The sequence below is a fragment of the Mobula birostris genome, chromosome 13, assembly GCF_030028105.1.
Source record: "Mobula birostris isolate sMobBir1 chromosome 13, sMobBir1.hap1, whole genome shotgun sequence".
In the NCBI taxonomy this organism is placed as follows: domain Eukaryota; kingdom Metazoa; phylum Chordata; class Chondrichthyes; order Myliobatiformes; family Myliobatidae; genus Mobula; species Mobula birostris.
In genome coordinates this window covers 82,145,195-82,172,781 of record NC_092382.1, presented here as the reverse complement: position 1 = coordinate 82,172,781, position 27,587 = coordinate 82,145,195, and the positions used below count along the sequence as shown (strand labels likewise).

The window sequence follows — 27,587 nt, the reverse complement described above, 5'->3', positions numbered from 1 at the left end:
AAGGCCGGATAGAAATGGCCCGTTGTTACAGGCAGGGGACTGCCCGGCTCTGCTTATTGCTCCGCGGGGTTTTGCTCGTCTCTGTGTTGGCCTGAGGCTGTGACCTGCAACTGGTGGATTGTTTGTCCGGCTGCAGTGATGCCTGGCTTTGTGACCTGAAAACTGTTTTCGTGGTTTTATTTTTCTATGATGTATTTCTCTCTCTCTGCTCACTGGGTGTTTGACAGTCCTCTGTTGTTTTAATGAGTTTTATTAGGTTTATTTTCTTCGTGGCTGACCGTATGCAGCCGAATCCCAGGGCTGTATAAAGTCTCCACACTTTGATGATAACTGAAGGGACAGACGCAGAGAGAGCGAAAAAGCGAAACTAATCGCCATGGCATATTGTGTCGACATGCACGCCAATCTACTTCTCCCAAGATATTGTGGAGGCATTTGTAGTGATCCTCCGAGAAGCACAATATTCTCGAATAGTTTTGAAAATTGGAAACGTCATTCACTCTTTAAGAAGGGAGGGAAGCAAAAGAGAGAATATCAGCCTGTTAGCCCGACTTCAGTGTTTGAGACGATGTTACAGGCTATTATTAACGATGAAGTTTCACGGCACTTTGAGGCACATAATAAAATAGGCCGAAGTCAGCACGGTTTCCTCAAGGGGTAATCTAGCCTGACAAATCGCTTCAAATTCTTTGAGGAAAGAACAGGCAGAATATGCAAAGGAGAGTCACTGGATGTTGTTTACTTGGATTTTCAGGAGGTCATTGACAAAGTGCAGCACACGAGTCTGCTAAAAAATGATAAAGGCTCCTGATAATACTGCAAAGATACCGCCATAGATAAATGGATCACTGTTTGGGTGGAAACAATTAGAATAAAAGAGACTTTTTCTGGTCGTGTTCAAATGGTTAAGGCGTTCGTCTAGTTGCCTCAACGTCGCTAGTTCGAGCCTCAGCTGTGGCAGCGTGTTTGTGCCCTTGAGCAAGGCACTTAATCACACATTGCTCTAATCTGTGCGAGGAGTGGCGCCGCACACACACTTCCAATCTGCGCCTTGTAAGGCATGAAAATGTCCGACACAGGCCTCACATGGTCTGAGTCGGCGTTCCCTCCCCTCCCTCCCTCCCCTTCCTTTCCTGGTCGGGATGCCGGTGACTAGTCGGTATTAGGGCCGCATCTTTTCAATTTATATGCCAGAAATTGGTGACTTTGCCGCCAAAATTGCGGACAATCCAACGAAGGTTGAAGGGTAGGTGGTCTTGAGGAAGCAAAAAATTTGCAGAAGACCTTGGTCAGATGAAGAGATAGGCAATGAAGTGTCAGATGGACTATACGGTAGAAAGGGAGGCAAATGGAATGTCAAGATTTATTTCCAGAGAACTAGAAAATAAAAACAAATATGTAATGCGGAGCCTTTATAAGGCTTTCATGTGACTGCAGCTGGAATATGGTGAACGGTTCGGGTCCCTTATCTAAAACGGATGCGCCGGCGAAGGAGATAGTCCAGAGGACCGTCACGGTAATGATGCCCGGAATAAAAGAGTTGCATGTGAGAAATATTTTAGGACCTTGGGCTTTGGTCGATGGAATTTGGAAGAATGAGTCGGGGATCTCAGTGAAATCTATCGAATATTGACAAGTCGAGTTAGAATGGACCTGGAGAGGATTTTGATGTCGTGCTAGAGTCGAGGACCAGCGGGCACAACCTCAGATAAGGACGTCCCTTTAGAAAAGGGACGAGAATCAATTTCTGTAGCCAGAAAGTTATGAATTTGTGGAATTTATTGCCACGGATAGCCGTGAAAAGCAAGTAACTGGGTATATTTAAAGCGGCAGTTGAGGAGGTGGACAGGTAGTAAGGGTGTGAAATGTGACGAGGAGAAGGCAGGGGAATGGAGTTGAGAGGAATGATATGTATGACCATAAGACCATAAGGCATAGGAGCAGAATTCGGCCATCTGGCCCATCGAGTCTGCTCCGCCATTCAATCATGGCTGATCTTTTTTTTTCTCTCCTCATGACTCCAGTTCCCAGCCCTCTCCCCATAACCTTTGGTGCCATGTCTAGTCAAAAAGCTACCAAACTCTGCCTTAAATACGCCCAGCGACCTGGCCTCCACAACTGGATGTGGCAATAAATTCCACAAATTTACCACCATTTGGCCAAATAAATCTCTACGCATCTCTGTTTTGAAAGGGCGCCCCTCCATCCTGACGCTGTGCCCCCTTGTCCAAGACTCCCCTACCATGGGAATCACCCTTTCCACATCCACTCTGTCTAGTCCTTTCAACATTCGAATAGTTTCAATTAGATCCCCCTCTCATCCTTCTGAATTCCCGCGAGTACAGTCCCGGAGTCATCAATCATCCTTGTGAACGTCCTCTAGACTCTCTCCAGTGCTAGCCCATATTTTCTAAGATGAGGCACCCAAAACTGTTCACAATACTCAAGGTGAGGCGTCAGCCGTGATGCAATGGCGGAGATCGGTGAGCCGAATAGCCTAATTTTGCTCCTATATCTTGTGGTATTGAGGCCAAATTTGGTGATAAATTAATGATGAATATCGCTTTTCATGACTCACATAACAAACCGCCTGGCGTCCCTGTGACAAAATTTGGAGGCTTGGATGTTTTTAAGTGACAGTTTCAAAAGTGGTCCCCCCGATTAACATGTCGCGACGAGGATGGGATTCGAACCCACGCGTGCAGAGCACAATGGATTAGCAGTCCATCGCCTTAACCTCTCGGCCACCTCGTCTGCTCTTCCCTCTCTAGTACTCCGAAGTTCCGATTTTCTTCACAGCATTTAAAACTTCTGTTTTAGGCCCACCCATGTGTGTTCAGATTCTAGGCCGAATTACTTTGCTCGCCGTGCTTACCAGAATTCATGGAGTTTTGGTAAGGACAGTTTAGAGAGATATGTGCCAACCACAGGAAACATGGAAATAGGTATTTTATGCACTTTGGACCCCATGGACGTGCTGTGGTATAACTATCGAATCCGTGCTCTGTAACTCGGAGAAACTGTGAATGTTTTGAGTTGTAAAGTGAGATAAATTTATGTCGAATTAAATAAAATCTGAATAGCTTTGTTATCATATTGCTTGATTTCAAGTAAACAGATATTATAGGAATTTGCCATCTGGTTCGAGAATGACGATTTTCCGTGATTTGGGCAAATGCAATAACCCGATAGTTACCACATTATGACGCGCTGACGGCACGCCCGGCTGTGCGCAGCCGCAGATCCGAACACCCTAACGCTTACCCGACACAGACACATGGCTACTCGGTTCGGGAATACCAAACCAACGGCTGAAATACCTAAAAAGAAATCGAGTTCACTCTATCAATAATGTTTTGAATGTGGTGGACCATTTCACTGATTCCAATCCCAGAATATAACGCCGCTGCAAAAGACCGTGGCATGTGCCTTTGAGAATTCCTTTCTGTGTGACAGAAACTAAATATTGTACAGCTCAAAGCAGGAATGCATGGAGAGATATTGACAACAGGTCGAATGTTCACCTGGGATGAAATCATTGCTTGAGTGTCTTTTTAGCTCGGTCAGGAAGCAACAGGTGGAAACTCCTTTCAGCATTCAGCATGTTCCCTTTCTCACAGAATACGGCCGTGTGGCCTAATGGATAAGGCGTCTGACTTCGATGCTTGATTGGTGGAAGTCATCAGAAGATTGCAGGTTCGAGTCCTGCCACGGTCGTTTTGAAAACCTGGCGGATTCGGTTCCATTCTGTTTCTCACTCCCTGCAGCCAACTGGTTGTCTCAATTCCGCGTGGGGATTAACCGGAGTACTACACCCTCGGTGAAAACATAATGCTCGTCTTCACAACATATAATATTATGTGGTATTTCTGCAGACACTTTTATAAACAATTGATTGGAGCTTCTCAGATGCTCAGAAGGAGCTTCTGCTGGGAAGGTGAAGTTTATTTCACATTGAGCTCCGTCTCCGAGCACACCTTATCGGCGAGGATTCACCACCCAGCAGTGACGGTACATTCTCCTGTCTCCAACACCCCTCCTCTTCTTGGACTTAGTACGCTGGTTCTCCGCCTGTTCTGGGATATCTTCATCACTAATTGCCAACTAGACATCAACCGCCTCAGCATCAGGAATCCTGACTTCTCCTCATACCGTACCCCTCTGAATACGCTGCCCTCCCAAATCTCAACCCCCATCCCCAAATTTACCTTCAATAACGCATACAAGTGCTGCTGTTGTAGAGTGGCGGACTGACCTCTACCTTGCTGAGACAAGGCGGGAACTCTCAGACACATCTTCATCCCTACACCTTGAATAATCCCGACTGCGGACGATCACAGAACTGTCGCCGGAGTGCGGACGATCACAGAACTGTCTCCGACATTATCACTGTCGTCATCAACTCTGGAGAACCTCCATTCACTGTAGATAACTCATGGTTCCATTGCCCTGAACTGCTCGCTCTACCTCCGACTCAATTCACAAATCTGATTGTCCAGGTAGGCTCATGGTCTCTACCTGCTCCTGCTCCTGCCCCACAGATCCTGTGTTCTCATAGCACCAGTCCATCCTATGCCCCATACTCAGTCCCTTCCCACCTGCATTCGCGAACCTTCCCGTGCCACTCATTAAATTCCAGTTCCCTGGCTATGACCGTCTCATTTTCTCTACGGACGTCCAGTCCCCGTATTAAAAGGCCTTAAAAATCTCCACATTTCTCAAGGAAAGAACCAACCAGTTCCCCTCTATCATCACCATCCTTCGTCTGGCAGAACCGGTCCTCACCTCAACAGTTTCTGCTTCGGTTCCTCCTACTAAGTCCAAATTCAATGGGTAGCCATGGACACTCGCATGAGTCCAGATATGTCTCCCATTTCGTTGGCTAAGTAAAACAGTCCATGTACCTGTCATGGTCCGGTCCGTGAAATCCGCATTTCCGTTCACAGTCCGGTTCATCGATCCTTATTCCGGGTTTTCCTGTTTTCCCTTGTTCCATTGAGTGCCTTAATTGAGGCACCTGATTCTCGTTTTGAGCTGGCCCGGCGCCAGCAAACGCTCTTCCTATCACTAGCCAATCCATCCTAGCATCATTTCTCTGAATCTCCTTGGAACCCTCTCCAGTTTCAGCAATACTTCCTCAGGTAAGGGAACTAAAAGTGCTTACAATACTGCAAGCGAGGCCTCACCAGTGCTTTGTAAAGTCTCTGAATCACATCCTTGCTTTATATTCTAGTCCTCTTGAAATGAAAGCGAACATCGCATGTGTCTTTATCACCACAGATTGAACCTACAAATTAGCCTTTGGGACATTATGGTGCGGTTGTGTACGTCGCAATGGGAGGCCTGTACAAGGACTCCCAAGGCTCTTAGCGCCTACGTTGTATTGCTTGCATTTTCTCTCCTTTTAGAAAGTGTGCTCCTTCATTTTTGATAGCAAAGTGTTCGACCATGTATCTCCCTGCACTGCATCCCATCTGCCACTTCTTTGTCCATTCTCCCAGCCTAAGTTCGTCTGTACCCTCTCTACCTCCGAGAAGGACCTCCTGCTCGTTTCGCTCTGAAGAATCTGTACATGGTGAGTGGAGTGATTCGACTATTCCAGGTTCCAGGTCCCTGCAGTGGAACTGTTGGAATGTTTCATTAATTTCATCTGCTTTACCGGTGAGATCAAAAACCGTTTAATGACAATATTCTGTGCCCATTCAGCGCTCGTGTAAGCTTCTTCATCTAATCTATTTGCCATCTGTCTACTTGTGCACCAGCAGGACAAGTTTAATTAGAAAGAGGACAGTCAACGCACCAGTGTCTACTCTGATTCTGACTGTTGGTGGTTGATCGAAGTCTTCGTGTTTACACATTCGTCCCGGCGGTGAACGCATCACGGGATGACATTGTTCGGCATTGTCCGTAAGAAATGAAAAGTGAGTCAGAGACAATATGGTTGTTCAGCAATGTGACTGCATCTCCACCGCCTGGTCATAGCGGTAGTTGGCTTAGTAACCAAGCATTCTTCTTTACCATTGCCTTCCATATCATGTCTGTCCAGTGATATCTGACATATTCCACTGATACGAGTCGTGAAGGTATTATGACTTGATGCAGGCTCTTTGACTGAAAGAACCATTCCGACCACCTTTTCCGCCAGAGTAAGTCCCAGTTTCCTGCGTGCGGACCATATTCGTCTAGGGCCCGCCCTTCCGTGAAACTGTTCTACCTGCCTGATCTATTTCTGGCAGCTCATTCCACATATTCACTGAACTCTTCATGGAAACGTTGCTGCCCACGTTCCTTTCAAATATTCCAATTTCAAATAATTTGGTCTCCTTTGCACAGAAAAAAAAGGCTGTTAACATTCATTTTATCTCTGTTTAAATCTCATTCCCCTCGTCCTGGAATGAACAAATGACAAGCTTGGACAAATTCTTTATATAACCCAGTTCTTGTCCTGAAAACGACATTGTATAATTTATTTGCACTGTTTCCAGTTTATTGGCCTATTTTCTATAATAGAGCGTCCGAAACTCTACATGGCACTCTATCCACAAACTCAACAACGACCTATCATAATGTCTTACTTTTCGTTCCTTCCTGTTGCCCTGAATGAGGAAGGCCGGAATGAGAAAAGGCTTTTCACTATACTTCCGAAATCAGTGAACAGTGAGCCTGTGCCTCTGGGTCCCTCGTATCAACTGTACTGCGGAATGCCCTGCCATTTACAGCACACTTGCTTTGCAAGTTTTACTTCCAAAGTGTAAGACGTTATACTTATCTGCGTTGGAATCCATTTACAACACATCCGCCACTTCTTTAATTGAACCAGGTACGCTTGTAATCAAGAGTTATCTCCCTCAGTATCAACAGCAACGCCTAATTTTGTGTCATGCAGAAACTTCCTGATAAAGACGCGATTTTGCATCAATATTACCGACATAAATAACGATTAACGAACAGCAGTGAGCATATCGAGCTGACTACTACACATCCTCACTTGCACCCTTCAGTTCCTTCCCAACTCCTTCCCCATTCTTAGCTCCCCACTCCAGTCATCAACTCTCTACGTTCAGTTCAGCGGCAGTGTGTGGATCGGAATCGTGTTCTATTTCTTATCGTCCAGAGATGTCACCTGACCCGCTGTCCACTATCCCTGCAGCGATTCCTTATTTGTTCTATATGACATTCGTTAGACAAGGAGAACATGACTTCGAAAAAAAAATATCCCAGATGCAGTCTCAATAAAGCCCGAAATAACTGTGTGAGGTCTTACAGACATTAACTTACAATAAATACAATGTATAATTTGATCTTCATCACGACTCACTGCACCTCAATCACTCGCCTATTAAACACACTCAGTGATGCTGTCTCTGTGTAGAAGAAGGTGACCATGTATTTCCCATATTGGACTCCAGTCGTAATCACTCAGTTTGACTAAATCACCTTGACTCATCTGGACGGGTTCATCACTGCTCAAATCTCAGTGAGTATTGCCTGGTCCAGTCGAGTTTATTGCCGTGTGCCTCGGGACGGTGGGGTACAGGGACAATGAAAACCTTGCAGCATTATTGTGGGCTCGAAGAGACAGAGAGCCCGCAAAACATAAATCATACAGTTCTGCATTATTAACAAAAGCTAGATATAAATCTTGTGCCGTTTTCAGACTTGGAAATGATCCCTCGGGCAAACTGAGTATATAGATTGGGAACAACTGATCTCCCATCGGTCCCTATTATATCCACTGAGTTAGCATGCCGGCCCAAGAAATGTCTGTTTATTCCCTTTCTTTAAACACACAGACAACAGGGAGAAGGGCAAGGCTCTAACCCTCTTCAGCCAGCCCTGACATTCAATAAGGTCAGGCTGGTCCAAACTTGCTGTCAATCCTACTCCCCATACCACACTTGCCGGTCATATGTTCTCCACCAAATCTTCTTCCATCTCCCAAGGTGAGAGGAGGTAATCTTCTGTCGTCCGCCTTTATTTCTACGCCCTGACAACGCCGCCAGCTTCCGATAGAAGCATATGGATATAAATGTTAAAAAACGCGACATTGTTCTGAGATTTTGCTCAGGATTGAGAGGACTTTGGGGAGGCAGAGCCAGTCAGGGTCTGTGGAAGAGAACAACCCCTGGGTGAAACCGTTTTCCGCCATTGGTTAACATATTAGATTGACATCTGCACACACCAATGGCAGCCAGGTATGGTGCATGTCTTTGACGAGGGTTGGCTTGTGGGTTGTTGTCTGATGACGGGAGTGTGCACGGTCGCTGCACCCCACCAGTCACAACCGGCGAGGGTGATATTGACGGAAAATTAGCGAACCAGATTATGTACGGCAATGTACGGTCGCTCGCTGGTCGAGAGTGCAATGGAGAGTCTGCAGAGCGAGTGACATGAAACTGCGGAAGCTTTTCCCTTTCATGGACCCGTCGGCCCTGTTCAGCGACTGAGTCATAATCTCAATCCCCCTCCCACCCTCGGCTGAACAATATTTCTTATTGAAAGGAGTAAATATTTTATTGGTTCAAACTTCAATACTTTTTCAGCTAAAATTCACATGGTGGTCCTATCTTAACAGAGCACTGAACCAAAGTTCCTGGAACAGATTTATTGGAAAATCGCTACTCCTTCATGTCTTGTTACCTGTTCGCCCCTACGTTGCCGCACCAATTCACGTCTCCTACCCTATACTCCATCCCAGCTGTGTCGTAAAGGAATATCTATAAACTTCCCACCCCAAATACGCAGTCCTTTCACTGAGCACAAACATCGATTATTGATTGCTGAACGCTTGCTTCAGCCTTGAGAGGAGAGTGTGGGAGTGAGAAGGAAAGAAGTATGTGCAGAGAAGAAAGGGGAAAGAGAGAGAGAGAGAGAGAGAGAGAGAGAGAGAGAGAGAGAGAGAGAGAGGAGAGAGGAGAGAGAGAATGTGTGTGAGTTTGTGTATGTTACAGAGACGGATAGAGAAAGAGTGAGACATGGAAGTAAAACAGGGGAGAGAGTCGCATCGTAGACAGGGCAAGAGAGATAAGCGGGGGAGTTTGAAAGGCAGTGGAAGACAGAGAGTTACACTGCAATTTAACAATTTCATGTTCACTTTGGACCATCGTTTTCCTCATAGTGTTTTCTTGACCATCAGAATATTTCACCCCAGCGAGAAAACGAAATGGTTCTTTCCGTCCCTTAATTTAAAGTCGGAAGCTGGAGGGCTCGTAAGTATTGTCACCGTTCGGACGGAGGAGGGAAATAGTTCATGCGTTTACACATGATCTTCCAACAGAAGGAGCAAGAGAGGGCGCTACGTTACACTTATTGATGTTACTTCTCCGAGTTTCTTCAATTATAAAGACAATTAACTTTAAATCGGTGCCATTAATTCTTAAAATTCCAGAGTTACTGCTGATTTGGATGCAGGAATTCTGCTCAGTGCGATAAATCGTCCCCAGTCTAGCTGAAGGAAGTGGGTTGGTGAACGAAGTGGGGCGCTCTGTATCCATACAGCTGTAGAACTCGCCGACATCAATCGCTCTGTTTCTACCCGAAATCTATTGTTAGATACTCGGTTGCAAAATAACAATGTCGTCGCTAAGTAAACTCCGCGACAAAGGGTTGTTTAAGCTTCCTCACCGAGATTGATCAGAGTCGGAGTGAAAATGAACTCTTGGCACTGAGAATGGAAGAGTATTGAAGAGTGTAAGAATCTTAACATTTGCAGCCTGGGTTTGGCAGAGAATGTAGCGTTCAGACAGCAGCCAGGGAGTTATTGACAGGCAGGTGGAGTTCTGGTCCCTCGTGCCTGTAGAGTGAGCGCTGCGAGCAGGGCTCGAACCTGCGCGGGGAATCCCCATTGGATTTCAAGTCCAACGCCTTAACCACTCGGCCATCGCAGCTCCATCTATGTTAATCACTCACCGTAGCATTGCACCTGAAGTGATTTATTTTCAGTGATGGAAATGATAAATCACCATTCCAATACAAATAGTATGATTGGACAATGTGGGAATTTGTTTCGGGACAGGTAGGTCAGAACGTGAGTGTAGAGGGATAACACTGGCGTCAGTGTCGTCAATGAAGGAGATTTCCACTGCTGGGGATAAAGGTCAGGATTAGAATCAGGGTTATAATGACGGATATATGTATTTTTGTTGTTTTATGGCAGCTGTACTGTGTAACACATATAGAATAATAATATAAGATCATAGGTCCATAAAAAAAAAGAACAGGAACAGGAATTCGCCCCATCGAGTCTGTTTCGCCAATGTAGCAGCGCTGATTTATGATCCCCTCAACCCCATTCTACTGGGCATGGACATTGACGTCCTTAACAAACAAGAAATTATCAACCACTGTTTCAAATACACCCAATGACTTGGCTTCCATAGCCGTCTGTGACATCTAATTCCTCAGATGCGCCACCCTTTATATAAATATATTCTGCCTCATCCCTGTTCTAAGCTATTATCTTTCTATTCTGAGGCCCCGCTCTCTAATCCTAGACTGCCCCACTATAGGAAAGACCCTCCGTACTACTTTAAATAGGGATTTCAATATTTCATAAATTTCAATGAGATGCCGCTGCAGTGAGCACAGGCACGGAACTATCAGACTCCCCTCGTTTGAACACGATAACCCATGCGTTCCCGGTGTCATTCCAGTGAACCTCCTCTGGACCCTCCGAGTGTCTTCTGACCAACGTTTTATATCTGTCAACATTGCATTGTTGCTTTCATATTCTACTCCTGAACTGAATGTTAAAATTGCATGTTAAAATTCCTTTATCTATGACTAAGCCTTGAAGTAGGCAAGTAGAGAATACTGCACAAGGTCTCCTTGCACCTCTGGTTTCGGAAAACTATCTTCACATAGAGACGTTTGTTATCTTTTTTCCAAGGAGCATCACCGTACTACACGATGATCTATTGACAAATCTTCGCCCATTCTCCTCAACAGTCCCTTGAATCTTGGAACAGGTTGAAGTCAGGCTACCCAGCATATTATTTCCAGTCTTTAGCTTCCCTCCCTTCTTTCAGAGTGGGTGACAATTACAATTTTCCAGTCATCGGGAACCATTCCGGAATGTAGTGATACTTGAAGGAGTACTACTAATGCCTCCAGAATCTCTTCAGCTACCTCTTTCAGAACCCTGGGGTGTAGTCGTCAGGTCCAGGTGACATCTATCTTCAGTACTATTAGCTTCACCAGCACCTTCTCCGTTGTCTTAGCATCTACTCTCACTTATGTCCTCTCCCATACGTTTATTGGTGCCATTATGCTGTTATCTTCCACAGCGCAGACTGACACAAAATATTCATTCAGTTCGCCCATCTTTTATTTTTCGCCCATTACTACTTCTCCCGCCTCATTTTCCAGCCTTCTGATATCCACTCTCGCCTCCCGTTTATTCATATGTCTGAAAAATTTGTAGTTTCATCTCTATTATTTTCTATCAATTTTTAGTTTCTTTCCATTGGTTTTTAAAAGTGTCTCAAACCTCCAGCTTCCCACTACTGCTTGCTGTATTATAAGCCCTCACTTTTGCCTTTATGCTAACTTTACTTTCCATTTTCGGCCACGGTTGCCTCATCCTCCCTTTCGAACATTTATTGTTATTTGAGATGTATCGCAATTGCCCCCAGGAACACCAGTCATTGTGGATCTGCCGTTCTCCCGTCTCCAATCCACTTGGCCATCTCCAGACTTTGGTCGCTGTTCGCTTCTGCGAGTGAAAGCGTCGAGGACAGTTATCGTCAGTGATTTTATTTTTGCGATTGACGTGATCGGGGACTGTTACTTTCGCTATTTATTTTGCTGCAGAGGAGGAGGTTTTTTGGGGTCTGCGAGATTTGTTTATTTTCTTTTTTTCTGGCCGGGGTTGATGTCTGCCCTTACATCTACACCCATGGTCTCTCTATTTAATAGCTATCTGGAGTAGAGAGATCTCAGAGTTGTATTGTACATGCAGACTTCGACAATAACATTAACCTTGTGAACCTTGTCATTTTCCTCTCTCCTGCCTCTGCAGTTCTACTTACTGCACGTAATTCTCATGTGTGATTTTAGCCTCTCACTCTCAAACTACAGAGTGAATTCGATCATATCATAAGCATTCCAGTATCTTAAACTTCCTAGACAAATCACAACACAACCCGCAATTCACAATTGTTTTTTTTTTTCCTAATGGGCTCAACCAAAGCGTTTTCGAAGAAGCCATCTAGTAGGCTTTGTCCAGATTCCCTCTCTGATGATCCAGCGCCAACTGGACTTTCCCAAACTATCTTCATAGTGAAATGCTACAATGACCATGGCAATACTGCCGTTTTCACATGTCCGTGTATCTCCCGTTGTTATTTGTACTCACAGTCTACTGCTGGAGGACTGTATATAACTCCCTTCCTCTGATCCTATAGTACCTCTCTCTAAGGATTTGATTTGTTTTCTATATATCACTATAAGTTACAATACAACAAATTAAATAGATATTTAAAACGGAATCTTTAGTGTTAATGTGTTGAGACGTGTCTGAGCAGTTTGGTCTCTTGGTCCTGAATGATGCACTCAGCCTGCTCTTGGCATCATATTCTGAGCATCATATCCTCGATGGTGGCGAGGCGTGTGCCCGTGGTTGAAGTGACGACGGCTACACCACTCAGCAGCCTCTTTCGATGCTCTGCATTGGATACCCGCCCCACAGCAGCCTGTGAAGCAACCACTCATAAAGTTCTCCACATAGGTCCATAGAAATTAATTGAATAACTTGCCGGCACTAAATCTAGTCAATGAGCACTTATCGCAACTGTTCCGTGACTACGTCAACATCTTGGAACCAGTATGGATCCTTTGGGATGTTGAGGCACAGGAACCTGAAGATGTTCACACTTCTGAACCCTCAATAAGGATTGGTGTTTGTTCATCTGACGTATTTTCCTGGAGTACACAATCAATTCCTTTGTCTTAATGACATTGATTGCAAAATTGTTGCTGCGATTCCACCCAACCAGCATATCTATCTGATGCTTGTACGCCTACCGGCTCCATTAGGCATGAGGTTCCCTGCACAGTGCACGAAAATCATGTGTTCCTTCAAGTTCTGAGTGCAGTCTGGTTAGCATGGAAAGTCACAGCCACCTCAGTGCTACCCGTCCAAGTCATTGTTTAGCAGTCCAATCAACGCATTGGCTGTTCCTCTGGACTACCCGATGTGAGTGACTGTGAGTAATCAGTCCTTGGTCGTTGCGGAAATGGTTCAGTATCTACAGAATGGAGTAAAGTGCGGCGTCACGAGAAATGACACGTTTCATAAAGAGTTTGCACATTTCCTTGCACAAGCAAGCTGGACTGAGTTAGCTACTTTCACGAGAATATAGCCTGAGGGTGTTGGCTCGTTACGTTGTCAGATATTACTGGTATCCTTCACAGAGTCGGCATATAATTAATGATCACAACCGTAGCCTCGAAGTAGAACACCACCTTGTGAACGAAGTGAGCGATGTCATTTGTTTCAGGTTTGTAATCCAATTTCGGTCCACGCCGGTTTGAAATTCCATGAAATGTCGAGCCACTTCTGCCCTGGTCAGAAAGAGGGAAGAGTTTAGGATATATAAGTTCGCTTGCCAGTTTGTTGTTCTTCCACAGTAATGTCTACAGCGCTCATCAACAAACAAACCCATCGTTTTCCATATAGTTACTGTGCTTTTTCCATTTTACACGTCTTTCTATAATAGACTGTAACATCAACACAATCCCCCAACTCCTACACGCAATGCTCTAACCGCTGAAGGCCAGAGTTGCGGAACAGCTTTCCCACAGTCTCTCTGCGTATGACACGGCTTTCAACGAACTATGCCCTTCCACTCCCCGGTAATCTAACATCCAATGTATATATACTCCGCTGGTTTGACATTCAGAAGTGCGCGACCTCAAACTTATCTGCATTGAAATACATTTTCAGTTGCTTCTTCCATGTTTTTGTTGAAATAGCGAATTATCCTGTGCGTCGATGCAAAAATCGTGGAACGAATGTTGATAATATCCTGTAAAGGGGTTCGTGCGAGATTTGTACCGGAGACCTCTTGCATATGCTTTCTCACTGGAAACAAGAACCACACAACTGGACCAACGAGCCCACATTCGTAGATTGTGTCACAACTGAACTCCGGTGCTATTTAAAGTTAATTGTTGGAAAACCCATTGCACTTCCGTTGTTGAGAGGAGGGCCTGATGTCGAAATATGGTGGGCCCGTATTCCTTTGCGAGTAACAGAGTAATCGTTACTTGATTCAGTCAAAATAAAAATATAAAGTTGTGGGCTGAGGATCCTATTTTTGTGCCGTTCTGTGTTCTAAGCAGATCCGGTGACAGTTGAAATCTTGTACCACCTGCTACTGAAATTTATCGGTCTCCTCTTTCCTCTTCAGCCCCCGACCTGCAATCAGCATGGTTTTCAAACTTGTATTTGAAGTCATAGACTCGTAGCATCTCCCCTTTCTCCCCTTTCCACAGACGTTGTCTAACCTGTACTCACATCTACACTCCCGTCCTTCTACAGCTGTGCTGCAGAGGGCAGGCCAACACTAGAACATTAGAACAACGGGTCATCAAAACTGCCCAACGCATCACCGGCACCCCCAGCCTACCTTCCATCAGGGACGTATATACAGAAAGGCTCCGGAAAAGGGCCAGCAGCATCAGGATCCCACTAATCCTGCCTGTGGTCTGTTTGCCCCTCTCCCATGAGGGAGAAAGCTGCGTAGCATCCACAGCAGGAGCACCAGACTCAAAACCAGTTACTTTCCTCAAGCAGTAAGCCTGATCAACACCTCCAATCACTAAGCCACCCCTCCAAAACTAACAACCCCCACCCCACCAACAGTACGTTTTTATAGCAACACGCACAGCACGCTGGAGGAACTCAGCAGGTCGGCAGCATCCGGACAAACGAACAGCCAACGTTTCGGGCTTAGACGATGTTCTGTTTCATGGTTAGGGCACAGGATTGAGTCCTGTCGCGTTTGTCACCCGGAGTCTGTCACCCTCTGAGTAAAACTATCCCACCTACAGTTTGGAGTTTCTGGCATTGAAACGGGCCGTGGTGGATAAGCTGTGATTATCTATATGGTACCAAGTTTGAGGTGAAGACGGAAAACAATCCCCTAATTTATATTCTGACCTCGGAGAAATTGGATGCCACAGGCCTCCGATGGTTGACGGCGTTGTTTGTCTATGATTTCAGCCGGAAGTACCGGCCGGGAAGTGGGAACACTGTTGCCGATGCATTTTCCGGGCATGCGCAAGAAGGGCTGGACAGGGTGGGAGAGTGGGAGAGCGTCCCTACCCCTGAAGTCAAGGCCATGTGCTGGTTTTCAATCACCGGGAAGGCAGAGGAAAGGTAAGGGCAGGATGGATTGAAATGGAAGATCATTCGGGAGCTTCTGATGGCGCCGTTCCACAAGCTCACGGTAACCTGACTGCTCTGAGGAGAAAGCGTTTGCCAGAGCTCAGCCCTGGGGAAGTGGCGGCCACTGAACGAGATGACATGGGCATTGGTCCCATTTAGTCAGCGGTTGCGAAAGCGGACATGACCCAAACAGACAAGATGAAACATTCTGCTGTGTCTCTACTACCGAGTGAATGGCCCGGACTGGAGTGGAGAAACCAGATCCAATACAGGGTCACGTCGGCTCTGGACCGGCCTCAGCACTCTCAGCTGGCTCTGCCTCAGAAGTATCAGAGGATTGTGCTGAAGCCGCTTCAAGGTGATTCTGGCTATTTGGGGGATTAAGGACCTTTGGATTGCTCAGTGATCGATTCCAGTGGCCCCGAATGACGCCGGAGATTGAGGAGTACTGCAAGTCGTGCATTAGATGTATAGGGAGGGAGATGGTGCCTACGAGTTTCGTCCTGTTGTCCCACTTGAAGAGTGCGGGGACCGTTGACCTCGTGTGTATGGATGTCCTGTCAATAGAGCCAGGTGCCAGCAACATGGCGAATGTCTTGGTCATTACGGATCAATGCACCAGATATGTGAAAGCCTTCCATACCAAGGATCAGGGTACGTCCACGGTGGCCAACATGTTATGGGAGAAGTATTTCATTTCTTAAGACCTCCCCAGGCGGATAAATAGTGATCAGGGACGGGATTTCGAGAGTAGGCTGATACATGAGTTACTAAGCATGCTTGGAGTCGAGAACTACGCTCTATCACCCGGCCCTATAGGTTTAATCGGACCTTGCGAGATACGCTCGGAACCTTGGAGATCAGCAAAAAGAACAAGTGGAGTCAACATATTGGGCATCTGATCCACATCGACAACTGCACCCGAAATGAAGAGACCGGGTACTCGCTATGTTATCGGATGCCTGGACACGAGGAGAGTTTGCCCGTCGATCTCCGTGTTGAGACTGGTGAGGAAGATCTACCACAGAAGACTTATCTGAAGTATGAGTCCGATATGATAAGGGAGCTGAAAAAGGCTATGAATTAACTGATAATCAAAGAAATAAGGGGAGGTATGACCAAAGACTTAATTTCTCCTAACGCATGCCTGGAAACCGAGTATTCATAATGAATGTGGGGCTACCAGGGAAGCGTGTGTTGGCTGACCGCTGGGCGGCTACACCCTATGTAATAGAGTGTCAAATGCCAAACGTACCAGTTTTCTGGGTGATACAAGAGGATGGGAATGGGCCTGTCAGGATTCTGCATCTGGGACAAGAGGTGCGTGTTAACCCAGAGGCTGACCTGGACCCTACACCTAGTAAGAGGACTCTGAAGCAACGTGGAGAGACTGATGGACTCGGAAGATGAGGAAAAGGGGTTGTCGTATATGCTGTCTTTCGCCAACACCCCAACAATTGAGCAAGAGATTTCCAACTTATCTCTCGCTGAGGAAGGTGACCTGGGCGTGATGGGGGGCCGGGTGAGTGTGGGGGATTAGCAGTGCTCGGACAGGCTTTCTGTAAGACCAGGAATCGGGTCTAGGCTCCAGAGTAACTGGGAATGAAGCAGTGCAGAGGGATCCGGGTTATAGGAAGGCACGAGTGATAGACCGGGGGAAGCCTCGACGTGTACACCAGAGGTATCCCAAGGAGTGTTTGAAAATGAAGAAGTAGATGGGATAAGGAGGTCTCAAAGAATCAGGAGACCCCCAGACAGGCTTGCCTCTGTAGCACCAGGGGAACAGAGTGCTATGACTATCCCCCTAGTGAGATATGTCACTGCATTTTACAAATAGATGAGAGTTGATGACACCACGAAATTCCATTGAAAGCTGTGTTATTAATATGAGAGGACAAATTATTTCCAAATCATGAGGACATGACTATTTTGGTGTGGGGAGAGTGTAATGCCCTGTTTCCTACTTTTACTGTTATGCTGTATGTGTTTCATATTGGCAGTTCTGTAAAAACAGCTTGCTTTCAGCTTGTTTGGCTTATGGTTGAACAAAAACACGTGTGCCAGCTAATTAGGATGGTTGAATTAAGGGGATATTTCTCTGGTGAGGGACACCAAAGTTGCATTTGGGTTCTTGTTCGACTGGAGATGGGGAGAGAAGACGTTGGGGAGGATCGGCCGTAGCATAAGATCCGGTGACAGACCCGTTTGTCCGAGATGGATTGCGAGCGACGTTCAGAAGGTGGTGTGGGCTTTCACCTTGACCGAGGACCCAGCGCCTGAGTGACAGAGAAGTTCCAGATGAGCTCCATTTGTCTGTTTGATTGGATTTGGCTTTTCTTTTTGTCATTCTTTACTAACCTTTTAATTAAGTTAAGGTTCATAAATATAGTTGTTTTAATCGTATGCCGTGTAAAGTCTGTTATTTGTAATAGGATAGCAAATTACGCAGCATCCACACATCCCGGGGTTTGAGGTGGGATCGAACCGTCTCAATCTCACGAGTTTGGCGGGAATTGAGAGTGCCTTCCTTAGACCTACGCAGCCAAGGAAACCAGGGTGTTTCACCTATATATAAGCGCATGTGGCCAGACACACAAAGATCACATGTTAGAGGAATGAGGAATTAAAGTGGCAGGAACAAGAAAGTCAAGGATAAGCAGGAGCGGTTACTCATCCGTCTGTCTTTTTCGCAAAGCACAGGCGACGTGTCTTTCAACGCTCAATGAAGAACTCAAAATTAACAGATGTTCCACTCCATTTCTGTTTTCTCTGAATGGAGAGAAAATCTGTATGAACATAGAACATCGAACAGATATTTACAGCACATTACAGGCCCTTCGGCCCGCAGCAGAGAGACCTACTCCAGAGACTGCCTAGAATTTCCCCAGCACTTAGCCCGGTGTTTTGCTAAGCTGCAAGTCCCTGGATCACAGTGGATGTGTCACATCCAGGACCAGGACATAATGGTGGCGAGGGAAAATCAGGTGAAGAATGGTCTCTTCAAAATGCTGAAAGACATGGAGTTGGAGAGAAAAAAAAAAAGATTTGTGAAGGCTGGTAGAATCTTGCTGACTAATAGATATTGAAGAGCATGCAGACCAGCCAAATAGCACCGTGGTGAACTGGGGAGAGTTGTGGGGAGAATATGCAGAGGAAATAATGGAAATACAGAAAGAATTTTCCCTATATTGGCAGAGAAGACTTCAAATGAGAGACGGAACTTCAGAGTAACGGTGTGGAGAATCTTCCAACGTGGAAAAGTACGACGGAGACATAGAAACAGTAATAATTTGATGAAGCTCCAAAGGAGGAAGATGACAGAGTAGAATGGATACAGGAGGGCGGAGCTGAGGAGAACGATGGAGTGAATAGACGAAACAGAAATGAGCTGAACCAAACTTACACGCTACGGACAGGATGCATTATAGAGGACACAGAGGGAATTGTCTCCAGGTTAGGAGTTAAGAAACGGGATAATTTGGAACTGTGACGGGAAGAATATGTCATAGTCCGGTCCGTAATGTCCGTGTTTCGGTTCACGGCCCGGTGCATGCTTCCTTGTTCCGGAGTTTCAGGTTTTCCCCAGTTTCTGTTGTGGACACATGTTTCTCGTTTTCAGGCTGAGACATAAATACCTCCGCAAACCAGGAATTCCCTGCTGCACTGTTCTGTTCCCCTCCTTGTCTTTCTTCCCATCGCCTGACACTCTGCCTGGATACCTTGCCTGACTCTCTGGATACCTCGCCTGACTCTCTGCCTGGATACCTCGCCTGACTCTTTGCCTGGATACGTCGCCTGACTTTCTGTCTGGATACCTCGCCTGACCCTCTGCCTGCTCACCTAGCCTGGATACCACGCCTGTATCGCTGAAGTCTTACCGCCGGAGCAAGACCGGAGCCTTGTTAGATTTAGATAAGGAACTATCTTTCGTTGTGTGGAATTTTCTCTCGGTGTGCACGCGTTCGCTAGGTGGGTCTGGCCATTTGCCGCCACCTTGTGTTAGGATCCGTCTCTTCATGTTCAGTGTTCTCTGTATGAGTCCCGGCCCTACGTCCTGTTCCCAAGGAGGTGTCCCGGCTCTGTGTTAAGTATGTGAGTCCCGACTCTACGTCCTGTTCCCACGGAAGGGTCCCGGCTCTGTGTTCCGTGCTCCTTGTCCAAGGTTCCGTGCTCCTGAAGGCCCTCGTCCAGTCCGTGCCTAGTACAGTCCTATCCGAGTCCTGTCCATGTGCTTTTCCCTGTCACTGTGTCTCGCCCTACCCAGGAGTTCCACACCCAAGCCATGTCCAGTCCTGTATCCTCGTCTTGTCCTCGCCTACTTCTGGAGTCCGAGCCCGAGTGAAGTATCACTGGGTCCTTTCCCAGTCTCTGGCTCGGAGTCCATCCCCAAGCCTCGAAGTACCCTAGCCTCAGGACCAAGACCCCAGCCTGCAGGCCTCAAACCAAGACCCCAGACTTCAAGCCTCAAGACTCCAGACCCCAAGCCTGTTTCCAAGCTCAAGCCTGAAGACCCCGAGCCTGTCTCTAATCTCAAGCCTCAAGACCCCAGCCTCCAGTCCTACAGTCATGTCATGTCCTTGCCTGGATCTGGGGCCCGAACCGGAGGGAAGACCCAGGTTCTCGGTCCTTGCCCAGTCTCTGGCTCGGGGTCCAAGCCCAAGTCTGCGTCCTTACACCTGCTCCTTTCCTGTTATCTGTCACGTCCCTACTCTCGTCAAGTCCTGTTCCTCTGTTCTTTGTACTTCAGTGTCTGTGTCTTGCATTTGGGTCCATTCACCACCTCCGCCCCCCCATTGTGACAGAATATCCTTTGAGGAATGTAGTGAATGTTAGTAAATTTTTACCCGAAGTTCCGTGGGGTCTCTGTCTTTGAAATACTTCCTAATAGCCATTTCTTAATATACAGTCAACGGGATTAGATTTTGGAACAAAACAAGAACATCTTCACGGGGAAATATTAGCCGTGAAAATGTCTCATTAAGGAATAGCTTTTGCTTCTATTTCATATGCCCACTCGGATTTCCGCGTATTTTCACACTGTGATCGCTATACCCCAGTTATTACCCAGGAGGCTATGCTCTATTTGCCCCGTTTCGTTCTCCTGCAACGCTTTCAGTTACGTGTCTATTACCATATGGCTTGGAGCATTCTTGTGGATGAGTTTTTGACGGGATGCGTATCTCGCCCAATTACCACTGAGAGAATGCTCAGAAGTGAAAGGAATAGACAGGCTACGGAGCTGACGGATGGTACTACGGAAATTTCACCTCAGGTAGCTGAAGGATGGACGTCCGCGGTGGAGGGATTGCCGTGCGGGCATGACTGAAACAGCGCTGAACTCTGGGATCATGGGCCTGATTTGGTCGAGACCTTGGAGTGAGTTAGATACGAAGGCACAGAACTATAAACCCAGCGAACTCGATTTCGTTGTGCCGTTATTCGTGCAAAGGCGTGGTCTTTTGCCGGGGAAATCTTGTCTCACAAATTTGACTGTGCTTTTAAAGGAATAATCTGACGACTTAACGAAGCGAAAGGTAGATAGAGTTTGGATTGACTTTAGTAATGTTCAGTAATGTTATACTTGCATTGTACACCGAGGCTTTGAGTGGAAGAATTCCGACTCGGTCTAACAACTATACAAAGCACTGGTTAGAGCAGACGGAGAGCAATGATTGCAATCCTGATTGCTATACCATGGGAAGGATGTTGGAAAAACTGAGCGATGGCAGATCATAATTCACCAGATCGTTTCATGGTCTGCGGGGAAGGAGATAAACTACAAGGAGGAAATTGATTATTTCAAATAGAAAATAAACTGAAGGGTCCTTGTAGAAGGTTTGTTTTTATAATTATGAGTAGGTGTATATTGCACAGATAGCCAACAGCTTTGTTTTTTTCCTACCTCAGCAGTGGCTAAAACTACAGGCACATACACACTCAGATCTGAAGAGATTGTTTTCTCGCCCAGTGCTGCGTGGTTATGTCTACAGCGGACGTGCTGGATGCAGATGATAACAAAATGATGGAAATGTGTCTGGATGACCCTTGGTTAACAGAAGTAGAGCGGTATACGGGCTGTATCATGGCTCTGGGGATTGGCATAGTCGGGCTGGGGCAGAATCTATGCAATATGTATTCGGCACTGCAATCTACAAGAAGGTAGCTCGGTCACAGCGCTGACCGCAGCGAATCTCCAGTGCCAGCGTAAAAGTCATTGCGATGACTCCACCTTTACCCGAGTTACCCTGTGGCCGAATGAGCCCTGAGTGTCAACGCAGCTGTCAAACGCAACGAGTGAATGAAATCAACTGAGCGATCGGATACCGGGATTGTTGATGACGTCACGGCTGCCAAGGACGCTCTTGCACGGAAATGGAGTTATATTTTATTCCAAGTCAATTCAATAGCGAGGCGCATTATACCTAAACACATAAAACCCAGATGTACATCGCGACCCAATGACGGATGCCCGATCCGGAGAATTAGTACTTAAAGAACATTAGACCTTTAGGAACATGTGCTTTGCTTTAACTGTGTTTTTTAACCAATATTAAAAACAGGGTCCAAGGGGATTTTAACATCAGCCGCATTTCTTCTCTAAACTTAGCCTGGGTTGCTGTATAAATGCAGGCGTTCGTGCAGGAACTCAGATACATGAGCATGTAGCCGGCTTCAGTGGCGACAAATGCAGTGTCGGTGTAATCGCCGTCGTAATGCGCGGTTCCTGTGAGTCCGGTGATCAGAAAACTTACACTGACCGTCAGCCACAAGAGAATGAAACTGCCGGACACACTAAAGAGTAAAATGATGGATTTCCGGCGGCCTTCCATCTCCGCATCCTTCTGTATTTGACTGCTATGACCGCGCAGTTCTCGGCGCACTTTACTGGCTACTAAAATGCGCCTCACTGTCAGACAGTTAAACAGGGCTATCAGAACAAAAGGTAATATAACTGTTAAAATACTCTGCAGAGAGGAGAATGCGACTCCCACAAGAGACGTCCTGAACCACGAGCTCGGCTGACAGCCCCATTGAATACCGTTAACTACACGCACATGTGTAAACTCAAATAGATATGGGACATTCTGTAAATGCACCAGGAGCGGCACGGTTATAATGCCGGCAACAGCTGTCCTCATTGTGCAATATTTCGCTTTAAGCTTCTGATAACAGATCGCTACAAACCGATCGACTGTGAACAGAACAGTGTACCAGACCGAGGTTTGTAAGCTGGTCGACATGAAGTACAGGACGACCTTACAGGCGGATGTGTGGGACAGGAAGGTGAATGGAAACTGGTACATGACGATATGCGCGATTATACAAAACATCATCACCAGGAGATCCGCCATTGCCATGGCAAACATGTAGTGGGATATACATTTGGAAAGGCCGCAATTCCCTCGGAAGAGCACCACCATTGTCAATAGGTTCGCTAGGGAAAGAGACACAAATTGAGAGTTACAAAGAGATTAAGAGGAGAAGCGTTCTCGGAGTCCAATGTGAAAACACTATGCTGACAGTGATCAACATAATTACCAGGGAAATACATTCCAAGAGAGAATAAATTCTTCTCATTCAGTGAACTAAAACGGTTTGCAGCCGAACTCCACATTTGCTGCTGGTTAAGTTGCTGGTGACGTGCTCTCGATTTCACCTTGTCGATGTAACCGGGAGGGGGCAGCACTGCTCCCGGTTAAGTTGCTGGTGACGTGCTCTCGATGTCACCTTGGCGATGTAACCGGGAGGGGGCAGCACTGCTGCTCATTCGCCACCACAACCCAGAAAAATAGGGGAGATCACCATCTTCTCCCATACCTCCCTTGCGCCCTACATTCCCTACCGGTGGGATCGTCATTTCAATGGCAACTACCCTCGAAGAGCCATTCAGGCACCAGCCGTGGGGATGAAACCCGTGACAGTGCTCAACACAGTAGCTGTAGGAGGATCGGCTGATATGCAGCCGGCAGATTCCACTCAACGGAACTCTCATTATTATTGAGCCGGTACTGGCCCGGAGTAAGTGGGGTCGTGCCCGCTGTTTGTCATCAGTCCCGGGGTGAAACCGATGCACTCGTTACCTCCGTTTAGTAAATGAATCGGACTTCACTGAGTCGTCTAGTGTCCCTTGTATACAATCTAGCTTAAACTCGAATACTTTCAGAAACGTCTGTCAATAAATAAGCTCTTCTACTTGGATATATCCGCCATTTTTGATCACATTCATTATCATCTGAAAGGTGCGATAGGGAGAAATTAACTCAAATCTCCAGCTGGATACCCCGTTCTTGTGCTAGCAATATTTACTATAATCCTAACTGATACGGGTGAGACATATAATCAAAGGTTTGATCGGAAATCCACAAAGGGGGGAGGGAATGAGAGGGAGAGAGCAGGTGAAGGAGAGAGAGAGAGAGGGAGAGAGAAAGAGAGAGAGAGGAGAGAGAGAGTTCAGCTCCGGCGGTGGCTGGTAGAATCCACAATTTTCCCACAATTCGTACTATTATACTGCTTCTTCACCAAAAGTTCGGTCACAAGATATATTTCAATCTGCAATAATCCGGGGTATCAAATGCACGCTGACAGTGGTCAACAGCGGAAAGGATTGATCTCTCTGAATTTCAGCAGCATCGTTTGCGCTGAACTTTGGAGGGAGTGCAGCGGCAGTGAACTTGACCCTGCATCAGCACAAAGAGCGGAGACGAACCGTTCAGCAGCAGTAGTCTGCCGTGTCTCCGCGCTGAGTTCGTTTCAGTAGAAGTCCGTCCCTAACATTTCAGACAGAGGATGTGTCGACTTACCCGGAACACCGAAAGCTGTGAGGATAGGATAAAATACAATCCTTACTTGCCGGATTGTCGGTAGAGCCATTTTTCGGGTATCGTACAAAATGTACCGCACTCCTTGCAGGAAGCGCCAGTCGCCTGCGTTCTGATCTCGCTGCACTTTTAAATATTAATCTATACCCCGTTTAAAAAAAAACAACAACAATAAAGGTTGCACGACAACTCGAGTTAGTTATATTCAGTTAATAAACAAGGTGACGTTTCTACTTCTGTGTTCCCTCGGCACCAAGGGAAATACTTTAAGCTCAGTTCATAACACCGTCTAGTAAAGTAGACAATCAGAAAGTCTTTAAAGCTGTTCCGCGCATTCCGGATTGAAATGCCAGTCATGACCTATCGCCTACTTTTACTGTTGCCTTCACATTCATTTTATTTGATATTAATTGTATGATATCTCGCTCTATATCTCACAAAGCAAATGTTAGCTTTGAGTTAGCTCACGATTTATCCTAAAGACAATCCCACATCGCATGAACTTTACAGCGGGTTTGCACAGTCTGCGTTATTTGCCCAATGTAATTGCAGACTGCACGGATTTCATCACCTTGTTCCAACTTTGTCCATTCTTCTTCAGTCACACTGAACTCACCAACCCATTGTGCAGGCCTGATTGACAACGACAGCACGAAATATATTGAAGTAACCCATGATTTTTGACATTGAAGGTTAAAGATCTCTATAATAACCTCTGTGATGAATATTACCGATACAAAACGCGCATCGGCTTTTCTGGCGCCGAATAAGGTCTCAATAAATGGCGGTGCATATTATGGATCATCACTGGCTCCTCATTTCCATCATCAGAATCGGAACCAGCATCACGTTTACTATCTCCAGTAAGTGTCGTGAAATGCGTGTGCAGTGCAATACGTCCAAAAGCGCCAAAATGAGTAATAAGAAATAAACAAACAAGAGAGGATCGCGCAGAAAGAATGCAAACAGTGACGTAGTTTTCTTATAATTTAGAAAAGTTTCGGAATAGTTTAGAAAGCCGATGCTTGAAGAGAATAAGTTCAACTAAGATATACGAGGCTTGGCGAGTATTTTGGTGATACTGACGACAACTCTCTGGACTTTTACACAACCATGGACAAGGATAGGAGTAGAATATATTGTGAAGTTTTTAATTTGTGGGAGTACCCATCATGATGCTATGAGGCAGGAGCCTGGGGATGTGAACTGGGAATGGATGTGTTCAGGGAAATGCCCAACAGAAATGTGAAGGTTGTTTAGGTTGCCCTTGCTTGGCGTTCTGGGTAGGTTTGTCCCGCTGAGGTAGGGAAAGTATGCTAACTCGAAGGGGTCACGGCTGTGACGAGATGTGGAATATCCATTCCCGAAGAAGAAAGAAGCATGCTGAAGGCTTAAGAAGCAGAGATCATCAGAGACGGTTCTGGAGAGTTACAAGGTCATCAAGAATGAGGCAAACAGTGGACATAAGTGTTAGGAGTGTGCATTGGCGAGGAGGAGAACAGGTGGACGACAGCGTAGAGACGATGAAGGATACAAGAGGAAAGAAACATGTGCCGGGAGTCGGGGGCGGCAGTGCGGGTCGGTAATGAATGCTTTGCTTCAGTATTCACCAGTGCAGAGCTTCCCAGCAGAGCTGATGCCGGGGACCAGCACTATTAACCCAGTCCTCCGTAGACCACAGAGTAGGAATCCCAGAGGGAACTTGATGAACGAGGGGGCAGCGTGAACAGCCTCATATGCTGGAATATGTCAAGGTTTCGAAGGAAGATTCACTGGAGATTTTGAAGAGTATGAAGATAGATAAGACACCGAGACCGAACGGAGCATAGCACATACTACTACTGGGTGCGTGGAAAGAGATTGTCTCGGCTTTGCTAATGACATGTGAGTCCTCATTGGCTACATGAATAGGTGTGAAGGATTAGGTGGTTGGAGGTTCTGGCAAATATAATTATTTTGTTCAAGAAATGTAACAGGAATAACCCTGGAAATGATAAATCAACGACTCCTACTTGAGTGATGGGCAAAATGGTGGCGAGTTCCTGGAGATACGACGCAGGAGCTCCACAAGGCTTGGCACATCAACCTGTAACTGCAACGTGGACATCCTCACTCATCGTACCCAGCCGGTGAAACTAAGCAGGTGCGCAACAAATCCCGAAACCCTGAGCACAGGTCCCTTACAGTGGTGTGTACTGAGCCCAGTTCTCTACTCTCCCTTCGCCTATGACTGCACTCCTGTTCACGCTACAAACTCAATCATCATAGTCTCAGAGGACACAACAGTGATTGGACTAATCACAAAGTCTAATGAATCTAAAGTTAGAGAGGATGAACTTCAGCCTTCCAGTCAACATCAAGAAGAAAATAGAAATGACAGTCGACTTCAAAAATGCAAGAAGTCTCGAACAAGGCCCATTGTTTCTAACCAGTGACGTAATGGAGAGCGTCATCAGGTGCAAGGTTTTGGTGATGAATATCACCGAGCAGCTCTCTCGGTCCATCATGAAAACCTCGTTGGTGGCGAAAGCACAACAGTGACTATACTGTATGAGATGATTAGGGAGAGCTAATCTGTCTCAAAAACAGCAGGTCAACATTGTATGTGCTATACTCTAGAAGCAGAGAGACAGATTGCAATCCGCTCAAACGGTCGATTAGGACTGCTCAGAACATCACTGGGACTCAACTACCGGACTTGGAGATAATCTTCAACTCCAGATGCCTACGGCAACATTAAAGACCCATCCGATTTCTGATATTGTCTGTTTAATTTCCTGCCATCCGGTAGGAGATAGGGAATCATCTTCTCCATGACAGTAGACTGAAATAACTTCTTCCTGAGGGCCATTGCAAATATCTGTTTTTGCCCAGTATGCGGGAGGAAAGTAATTTCGTTGTCTTCAGCAATGACAAAAAAGTTCCATTTTATTCCATTCATTTGCAGAAGCACAATCTGATTAAAGATATTCCACAGGACTTTCAGAAGAGCAGAACATGTGTCACGAACCTAAGTGAATTCCCTGAGGAATTGGAAAGAAACATTAATTAAAAACTGAGGACTGGAGGTTGTGAAAATTCATTATAGTATGGTATTTTCGCCCATTCAGTCAGCTCATTCAAGAAGGCAGGAGGCATGAGTTCCAGGGAAAATTACCTATGTGGATTCAGAGTTGGTTTCGCAGAAAACAAAGGCTGCGGTGGCCTTCATGAGATGGGCGAATGAGTGCAAGGGTCAATAGATGATTTGGCAGCTCTGTAAAACCCTGCTGAATCCGCATTTCCTGTCTTCTGTCCCGTTCTGGTCGTCACATTGTAGGAAGGATGTTGAAGCGTTAGAGACGGAGCAGAGGAAATTTACCGTGATTATGAAGAGA

General features: G+C 46.2%; 1 protein-coding gene and 3 non-coding genes across 4 annotated transcripts; 1 reads left to right on the top strand and 3 right to left on the bottom strand.

Moving 5' to 3' along the window:
• Positions 1–2,672: 2,672 nt before the first annotated feature.
• trnas-gcu (transfer RNA serine (anticodon GCU)) lies at positions 2,673–2,754 on the bottom strand. The gene has a single exon. It is a non-coding gene; the product is annotated as a tRNA-Ser (tRNA).
• Positions 2,755–3,625: 871 nt separating this feature from the next.
• On the top strand, positions 3,626–3,717 carry trnar-ucg (transfer RNA arginine (anticodon UCG)). The gene is given in 2 exon segments: positions 3,626–3,662; positions 3,682–3,717. It is a non-coding gene; the product is annotated as a tRNA-Arg (tRNA).
• Positions 3,718–9,805: 6,088 nt separating this feature from the next.
• trnas-uga (transfer RNA serine (anticodon UGA)) lies at positions 9,806–9,887 on the bottom strand. Its single transcript has one exon. It is a non-coding gene; the product is annotated as a tRNA-Ser (tRNA).
• Positions 9,888–21,918: 12,031 nt separating this feature from the next.
• On the bottom strand, positions 21,919–24,262 carry LOC140208018 (probable G-protein coupled receptor 139). Its single transcript, XM_072276550.1, has 2 exons — positions 24,193–24,262; positions 21,919–22,826 (listed from the first exon to the last, which is right to left on the bottom strand). Exons 1-2 carry the CDS (start codon positions 24,260–24,262, stop codon positions 21,919–21,921), a joined length of 978 nt encoding a protein of 325 aa, XP_072132651.1.
• Between the last annotated feature and the right edge of the window lie 3,325 nt (positions 24,263–27,587).